Source organism: Vidua chalybeata, chromosome 1 (assembly GCF_026979565.1).
Source record: "Vidua chalybeata isolate OUT-0048 chromosome 1, bVidCha1 merged haplotype, whole genome shotgun sequence".
Lineage (NCBI taxonomy): Eukaryota > Metazoa > Chordata > Aves > Passeriformes > Viduidae > Vidua > Vidua chalybeata.
In genome coordinates, this window is record NC_071530.1 from 8,749,830 (window position 1) to 8,759,173 (window position 9,344).

Consider the following 9,344-nt stretch of genomic DNA (forward strand, 5'->3'; position numbering starts at 1 on the left):
CATTTCCTGAGCTGGAGGCTCAAGAAAGGTGAAGTAGCTTGCACACATTGTCTAAGCAAGTTACCTGCAGAATAGAGCTGAGTGCCCTCATGCTCTGAGCAGGAGATCACTGCCTCACATCACCCAAATCTGCTTCTCCCAGCACCCGCAGCTCACCCTCACAATACCATGTGAAATGCTATTAAACAGCTTAAAAATCCTCAGGCTGTGGTGAATGAGGAGGCCCTTCAGAAAAGCCAGGGAGGAATGAAGGGAGAGAAGAGATCCCTGAAGGAGGGTGAGAGCTGCAGCAGGAGCTGGGAGGGGAGAAGGAGACAGCGCAGACAGCAGGAACCACTGGCTGATGCTGCTGAAGTGTCATCTTAATTATCCCTGGCAAAAGAACAGTGATTAACATCGATGACTGTGGACAACCTTTATGTAATTACTCATTAACATTTCTAAAATTGCACCTAGCTGCTACAGCAATACATGCTTTATAGATCTATCATTTTGAAGTCCAGAAAGAATCATTAGATGGTCTAGGCAGGCCCCAGCACTCTGCCAGCCACTATTACACTGCAGAAATCAGCACCAGAGGCAGCTCGGCAGCTTCTGCTTGGCTTCCACGTCCTTTCCAGAAAGGCCATCCAGGGATACCAAGCAATGGACAATCTGCCCCATCCTTTGAGGTGTTCTAAATTGAGATCACTCCCCTGCCCTAGCCTTACATCAAAATCCACGCTGGATGCTCTTTTTTATCATTATTATTTATGGAAATGGTACCCACAGCCAAGCAGGGCTGGATGGGGACAGGAATTCTCCGTCCCCATCTCCTCTGAGCGGGAAGAGAGGAGGCAGCTGAATCAGGAACTTCTGCATTGTGCATTCTTACTCCCTCCTCAGACAGGAGTCCCACCTGCCAAAAGGTGCCACTGGCCAAGAACATTAACAGAAGTCCTATGAATAGTAATTTAAAATAGTGGATTAATTAGAGGAAATTGTGAACTTGCAAATATCCTGCAGGTAGTAAAATGGAGCTAAGCCTTGCTGCTACAAAATCCATTGCAAGCCACTGCCTCTGCTGAGTTTTACTAGAGGAAAACAGCGTTGTTCTTTACTCATTTTAGAGACCAGTGCCAGTTAGACTAACTCAGCAAAATGTGGGGTTTTTTTACCAAAAGGAAGAGGAAAATCAAATTTTATAGTAGCTTGTGATCAGGGAAAAACCACTCTAATTTCCTATGTGTTGCAGGTGATCCCATTTCCATACAGGCACTTCCATTTCCACCTAGGACTTAGTTAATTTAAAGTTCTTCTGTCCTCAGAGTAGGGAGAAGACAGTAAATACCTCCTGGATCCACTGCCCTTGCAGAGAATTGTTTGAAAGAGACATTACACAACCCTCAAGGCAAGAAAAATGAAGTAAGAAGTCCCAGAGAAGACAAAACCACCTCTTCTTAATGTGGGACAACCTCAATCCACTGTTGCTATGATTCTGGTTGCATGAGTATTGGTGAAAAATAAAAAATCTGTGTCATGGTTGCTGAGTAATTCTCAGAGTAATGTGTGGTTGGTACTTAACTCTGGCCAGACCAGACCTGACCGTTTTTGGGAGGCAGAAAGATTGTAATTTGGTCACTACACAACACCCAAGGGAGACTGAGAAGCTTGGGAGCTTCATCCCTTCCATTATTTGTCCTGTGTGCTGTTCCTGGGATTCAAACAGCCGACCAAGAAGCTCCCTGCACCCACAGGAACGATGCACGGCTCAGGAATTATCTAATTATCTTCCTGCTTTCACAGCTGAAGCAAGGTGTGGTTATCTCGGCACCCACAGCGCTCGAGGGGAAATGTGGGAAAGGAAGAAGGGCATCTACGATAAAATTCAGTGTCCTGGGGCATCTCTGGTGTCGCCTGGAAAGCCTTGGTGTAGTTCCCCGGCAGAGGAATCCGAGCTGTGACAGGAGCCAGGCGGGAAGGATCCACGGGAGCGAGGTGGCTGCCGGCACTCCCACGGGAGCAGCAGGCACACAGTGTCAGCCCTCCCACGCGTGTCCAGCCCCGCAGGCACCGAGGGAAGGAGTGTGAGAGGAGGAGGAAGAACCGCTAGAGAGCTAGAGAAACCACTGAGAAATAGAACAGTCATGCCTTAGTTTTGGATGGACCTAACAGTTTGGACTCCCGAAATAATCAATAGTCTTTCTGCTAGCGGAGTATTTCATTCGCAGCAGTTTCACGGAGAGTTTGAGGGAGATTATATATTTATGGTTTCCCATTTGAAAGACTTTTAGCAGGTTTACCTCGAACATATGGATCCTGTTTTGGTTCTTTTGTTTTAGCACTTAATGCTTGTGAAATTGCCAGTTAATGACATCCATGCCTAAACCATGTTGCTTTTTAAAGTAAAATGTCTACCAAAGGTCCGTGTTCATACTTACCACTTCTCAAGTACACCAATGAAAATTTAAGAGGTTTGTTACCTACTGCGTCTGGGGAGGGAACCGACTGAATAATGAAATTACAAACAGGAGTTTAGATTAAAGCCCTGCCTGTGCTGGGGCTTGAGGCAACACAACCCCACCAACACCAGCGGGGCACCCGGGGCTGGGCGTTGGGGCCGCCCTGGAGTCGGGTGCAGGGAGGCCCCACACTCGCAGGAGGGTCGGTGTGGGGGGAGGTGGGCTGGGGGCATGCGGCTCCTGGGGCAGGGTGAGGGTGCCGGGGGATGAGGCCGGACGCGGGGACACGCCGGAGCTGGTGCGGGGGGAGCCTGCTGCGGGCTCAGCCAGAGAGCGAGTCCGCTCCGCCCCAGCCGCTGGCTGGGCTGGCTTGTGCCTGAGAACTGGGGGGCCGGCTGCCCCCCCCGGCCGAGCCTTCCCCGCCCGGGGCGCTCCGGGAGCGGGCGCGGAGCCTCCCCGGGCCGGGAGCGCGGAGTGCGGAACGTGTCGCACACGTTACCGGCTCCGCTAATCACCCTGAGCCTTTGATTGCCCTGCACGTGGGGACGAGCCTCCGCACTTCAAAAGAGCGTGGGAAATCCTGATTAAAAGGCTTTTCTCCCCCATTGGGACCGACACCTTCTTTGAAGCCCTTCCAAGCGACAGTGCAAACGCACCCAGCGCCAAAGGACCGTATCTATATTTTAAGTGACTTTAATTTCTCTTCCCCCCTCTTTCTCTCTCTCCCCCTCCTTTCCTTTCAGTTTTGGAAACACCTGGTAAGTTGTAAAATGATTTACGAAGTGAAAGTGTTAAATGAGGCCACCAGCTGTAAGACTGACAGAGCTTTATGAGTTTTATTAGGTGCCCTATTATGGAAAATAAACTTTAATCCGTCCATAAAAACAGAATCTGAAAAACATATTTGCCCTTTTAGTCTGGAAAACTGAAGGTATTCTTGTAAGACGCTGGGCTTTAAAGAGATTAATTTTATTGAGACAGACACAATACACCGGTAGGACTTTGATACCGAGTCCGTGAATAGCTGCCTGTACCCGCAAGGCTGGTTTTCGTGGGGCTGAGACGAGTTTGGACACACAGGGCATACAGGATATTTCTGGCCCCGGTGGGGCACGTCTGCCAGCTAAATTAATGGGTGTTTAATTGGAAATTAGTGACTGAGGGAGGATCTTTATTGTTGTGGGGGGTGTGATCTCAGGTAGCATTATTATTATTATTATTATTATTATTATTACTACAGTTGTTTTATTGGTGTTGTTATAAAAACTGTGCATTATATTTAATTTATTGATTTTTTTTGAGATAATAACGTGTCGTCCAGACTGATACGGTTCAGACGTTTTAAGACCTAAGCAAGAGGTAAATCCTGCTGACAGTAACTCCGACGTGTGGCCGGGATTAGGGCGGAGAAGCCACCGCGGCCCTACGCGGGTTTTGCGCGCTCCTGCCCGGCCGTTCACCCACGAAGATGCAGCCTCAGCCAGCGGCGTGAAGAACCACAGAGATACTAATGCCTTTATTTTTCTATCGCCTTGAAGTGTCCACAGCCTGTGACCAAAAGAAAATCGTTCAGAAATTTAAATCAGAGCCTCCGATGCGATAATTTCCGTGCAAGGGGTTAGGTATCGGTCAAGCCCGAATCGAGATTATCCCGATCAAGTTTTTTGACATATGGGATCTGTTCAGATTTTTGATATATGGTGATTTCTGGCGTGTCGCCCCGGGGCACGGGGTGAGCTGGTAACTACCCGCGTTATGCCTGGATGCCACCTCCAGCCGAGCCACCTGAAGCTCTCCGTGAGGGATAACTCTTTTCCTTGGTCAATCTCATCCCATAATCTCATGCATCCGCCAGCCTGTGCTTCACTGGGCGGACTTATACAGAAGCCGTTAAGAGGAGCCACGCTGTGGCCTCACAGGACAGGTTAACGCGATTTTGTAGGAAATATCTTCATTAAAATTATTATTGGTTTATTTTTAAAGTGCAAGGGAGTGGGAAAGCTCTGTGTTTCAGAGCTCCACATTCTCATCCTCCGGGGCTAGGAGGGGGAACGGTGCCCCACGAGCGGCGGGATGCAGGAGCCGGGTCCTTCCACCCCCCTGCGCGGCCCTACGCGGGAGCGGAGCGGAGCCGCCCCGTAATTCATTCTCGGGGATGAATTGCCAGACGTGGCCCTGAGCTGGTGGGGATGAGCCAGTGATTATATTTAAATTCGCTATAATTGATTTGGGGAAGAGCCGCGGTGACAGGGATGAATTGATCTGCAAATTTATTGGCAAGATAAATCGCGCAGTTATCGAAAACGCCGCGCTCCACCGCCGCGGGGCGGGGAGCTGGGGGTCCCGTCCTCGGTACCGGGAAGGCCTTGCTCCTTCGGAACTCGAGTCGCCCCTGGAAAGCAGCGCTGCTCCCTCCTTTCCTAGGCCACAGCCCCTTGGGGAGGGGATGCCGCCGCCAGTCCCCGAGCTCCCAAAAGCATCGCACGGCAAGGAGCGCTGCCGCCTCCCCGAAACCCGCCTGGGACCCGCAGCGCTGTTGCCGGGGAAGCTCGCCCCTGTACTGAGGCGCTCCTCTCGGGAATATCCTCTCAGTATAGTCATTATACGTCAGTAAATTCGGATTAGGAAGCGGTTCCCGACTCCCTCCCGAGCGCTTTGGCACCTCCCAAAGTACCGGCATGCCCTGGCCCGGGAGCGGCGAGCATCCTCCCCTCACACCGCGCTCGAACACCTCCAGTAAAAAACTCCGTTTATTTTCCCCCCATCGCGCAGGTGGGAGGACCTGGGGAATAATTTAGCATGCATAAGTAGAGGTAATTTTTTTTTATAAATACAACATACAAAAATAAAGACAGTATTGAGATTTCCAGCAGTTTTAACGTTAATGTCATCATAAACAGATTTCCCAATATATAGTAAGAACAAAACATTTCCAATACTCAGCGAAAGGAACGCGCTTCCAGGGGGCAGGGGTGGGAGGTGGGGGAGCTCAAGTTTTGTCTGGTTTTTCAGTCAATAATAACACTGTAGTCACGATAAATCCTCTTCCCCGCCCGGCATGCGGAGGATCCTCTTCTCCATCCCTCTCCAAGCAGGGAGAAATCAGAACAAGGGGAGAGCGGGACTGGTGCCAACCAGGAGCGGCAGGACACTCCCGCGGCGGGACGGCTGGAGGAGCTGGACGCGCGGGGGGTTCACTGGGACTGCGCCGGGGCTCCGTGTCGGCCCCGGGGCTGCGTGTCCTCCTCGTCCGCCTCGGAACAGTCGGAGGAGTGGTACGGGCAGCATCTCCCGGCCGCCGCCGCCTCCTCTTCCTCCTCCTCCTCTTCCTCGTCTTCAGGTTCGCTGTCGGGCAGCTCCCGCATCCTCCTGCCGGCGCTCTTCTCCGGGGCGGGCAGCAGCAGGTCCTCATCCCCCTTGTCCTCGCCGCCGCCCCCCTTCGGCTTCTCGGCCTCCTGTGCCGCCTGCTCCTTCGCCTTCTTGCTGCGCTTCCACTTCATGCGCCGGTTCTGGAACCAGATCTTCACCTGGGGGACACGGGACACAAACACATCCCCTCATCCACCGCCCGCCAGCGCAGCCACGCCCGCCCAGCCCTCGCGGGGCCGGGGGCACTCACCTGTGTCTCGGTCAGCATGAGCGACGTGGCCACCTCGAAGCGCTTGGGCCGGGAGAGGTACTTGTTGAGCTTGAACTGGTGCTCCAGCTCCAGCAGCTGCTGGCTGGTGAAGGCCGTGCGGGGTCGGCGGCACTTCCCCAGGAGGTTGGACTGCGCCTGGGCTGGGAAAGGAGAAGGGCGAGCGCGGAGGTGAGCGCGGAGCCGCCCGGCCGCGGCCGCGCAGCCCCCGGGAGGGCGCTGGGAAGCAGGAAAGGCTCTGCGTGTGAGACTGGAGCAAGGCTGGACCATTATCCACCGGAGCGCGGACCGAGGCGGGGATCGCCTCCAGGCCCTCTGACTCCGGGGTTTCTCGGCTTCCGCCGTGTCAGGGGACCGCCCAGAGGGACCCAAAAAAAAAAAAAAAAAAAAAAAAAAAAAAAGAAAAGAGGAATTAAATTAAATCTTTTAAATAAAGGAAAATATGTCTCTTGATTTCCCAAGAGCCTAACAAACGCGAGACAATAAACCGAAGCCAGGGATAGCGGCGAAGGGGCACGGGGCTCTCCGGGGAGCGGCAATTTGCTCCATTTAATGTTTTAGTTAAACCTGCCGCACTCCCTGCCCGCCCATATCCGTTTAATTAGCGGGATTGCCGGCCGGAACCAGGACCGGGACCGAGACTGGGGCCCGCTCCGCGCCCTGCGAGTGTCGGCCGCTCCTCGGAGAGTAAATCATCAGCGAGGACTAGAAAACTGTATTGGAAACGGGGAAAAAAAAAAAAAAGCGTGTTTTCCGCATTGAAAAATAATCAAAACTAAATATTTATTAGAGAGGGGGGAAAATACCAAAACAAAAAAAACCCAAACAAACAAACAAAAAAAAATCAGTCACAAGAAAGCGGGAACTGAGCCTCTTTGAAGGCCCCGACACCTCTGGGCATGCGACCTGGCAGCGCTACTGCCCATTTCTCAAATTATTTAGATACTTAGGCTTATTAGAGTTAGAAAAATAAAAGAAATCTGGGAAAGGGCGGCTTCTGCTCCCCGGCCATGGTTGGAGACAGCTCGCTAAAGCGACAGAAAGAATAGGACAGTGTCCGCTCCCGGCCGCAGCGCCCAGGAGATTTTCTCACCGCGGTGCGATTTTCCGAGACTCGTTTTGCTTGGTTATTTATTCCCCTCTGCCCCTTGTTTGAGAGACAGGACTCTAACAGCTTTCCTAATTATTTTTTTCTTCTTGAATGTTCCAGTCTAAACAATCCAAATCCGAGAGAAAACAATGGACTTTTTTGTCTGCGAATGTGTGTGCTGAGTAGGAGAAGGAGGGAAAAAAAAAAAAAAAATCGCAATTCTTTTCCTGGCATGATTTTCGTAAAACTACACCTCCGGTATTGTTAAACCGGCCATTCCCACCGAGAGCTCACACCTCCGAAAATGATCTTTTGCTTAAACCAGATGCACGCAAGTTCCCCATCGCCGCGAGGCCTAGAGCTCTGCTTTGCTGGGACTCCGGCGTTGCCTGGCTCCATCCAGCACTCCCAGCCTTTCCTGGGCCCAAACCTAAACCCTTCCGACTGTACTTCCTTCCTATTCGTTATCTCCAGGGGATGCAGAACCCCAAGGTTTTGGCCGATCTCAGATTCTCCCTACATCCCTTTGCCTAGGAGGCTTGACATCATTATTATACGTCCATTTCCGATAAAGGAGAAATAAAATTAAAAACGGTGAGTGATGCGACCTGCCACCTCACTTTTGGGGGGTTACATTGAGACTGGGGTTTTAGGGACACCAGAAGGACCCCTGGCCTCTGACCAACTCCCACCTCCCCTTCCCGGCGGCTTCTACCCTCCGGGAACGGCGGGAAAGGGCATTTGCAAAGGCAGGGAGCAATTTGTCACCTTCCCGTTTAACCTGCCGTGAGAGGCCAGGCTCCCCGGGGCTCCTCAAGGGTAGGGAATGGCGATGTGACCGCACACCCCCGTTTCCCATTCCCCGTTTCCCACTTCTTTCTTCTAACATAAATTTCGCAAAAAATAAAAGGGTCGCTTCCAATTTAAGTCTGCAGCTTGTTTAGGCGGGGCAGGAGGGGGCTTCTACCCCCTCGGAAGGAGGCGGCTCCCGGTAGGCCGGTGCAGCGGCACAGGGAACGGAGGGGACGCGGCTGCGGTGAGGAGGGAAGCAAATACTCACAGTTGAAGTCGGGCATCTTGGGCAAGATCATGCCCGCGGTGGAGGCCCGCAGCCACTGGTCGAGCTGGAAGGTGCCGGCGCTGAGCTTGATGGGGTCGGCGGCGGGGTGGGAGGGGTGCGCTCCCTGCACCTGCGAGTAGGGGTAGGAGAGCGCCGGGTGCTGCCCGCCCAGCGCCGAGTACCCGTACACCGGGTGCCCGTAGAGAGCCGCCTGCGCCGGCATGCCCGGCCCGCCGGGCGCCGCGGGGTGCAGTCCCAGGGCCATGCCGGCCGCCGAGGCGTGGTGGTGCGGGTGCGAGCCCGTGCCCGCCCCGGGCAGGAAGCCGGGCTTGGGGACCAGGGCGCAGTGGGCGGCCAGGAGGCGCGGCGGAGAGGGGCTGTCGGTACGCAGGCAGTCGGCGGGGCCGCCCGAGGGGTGCTCGGAGGAGGATGAAGAGGACGAGGAAGAGGAGGACGAGGACGGAGGGCTGCCGCTCCCGCTGCTGCTACTACCGCTGCCGCCCAGCGAGGTGACCAGGGCCAGCGGCGCGCTCTGCCCCGCCGCCGCCTTGGGGGGGTCGACAGCCAGCAGCGCGTCGATGCGGAAATTTTTGGATTTTTCCATGGGAGCGCCGGCGGGAGGCGGCTGGGGACCGTGCGGCTGCCCCGGGCCGGCCGCGTCTCCCGGCGGCGGCGGGCGGCAGTGCGGCCGCGCTCCGCGGCGCGCCCCTTCAAGGCCCGCAGGCGGCTCCCATTGGCCCCGCGCCGCTGCGGCCTCGCTCGCCATTGGCCGCGCCGCCCACCCGTCACCGCCGAGCGCCCGCCCCCTCCGCGCGCCCCGCGCTGCGGGCGGCGGCGCCGGGGGACAGCCCGGGACAGCCCGGGACAGCCCGGGACAGCCGTGGGGAACAGCCCGGGACTGCCCGGGACTGCCCGGGACAGCCGTGGGGAACAGCCCGGGACTGCCGTGGGGAACAGCCCGGGACACCCATGCGGAACCGGCTGCTTCCCGCGGAGAGAACTCTCCCAGCCACGGCAGTGTGCGGCTCTCCGCCGGCCGCGCTGGCTCCGCCGTGTGTCCAATGACAGTTTTCCACCATTCCCGCACCCGGCAAATATTTGCCGTAAACGCGCCGC

At 55.0% G+C, this 9,344-nt stretch overlaps 1 protein-coding gene across 1 annotated transcript; it reads right to left on the reverse strand.

Moving 5' to 3' along the window:
- Nucleotides 1-5,602: 5,602 nt before the first annotated feature.
- MNX1 (motor neuron and pancreas homeobox 1) lies at nt 5,603-8,832 on the reverse strand. Its single transcript, XM_053958119.1, has 3 exons — nt 8,229-8,832; nt 6,061-6,221; nt 5,603-5,968 (listed from the first exon to the last, which is right to left on the reverse strand). The coding sequence occupies exons 1-3, from the start codon at nt 8,830-8,832 to the stop codon at nt 5,636-5,638; spliced, it is 1,098 nt and encodes a 365-aa protein (XP_053814094.1). The 3' UTR covers nt 5,603-5,635.
- Nucleotides 8,833-9,344: the final 512 nt, after the last annotated feature.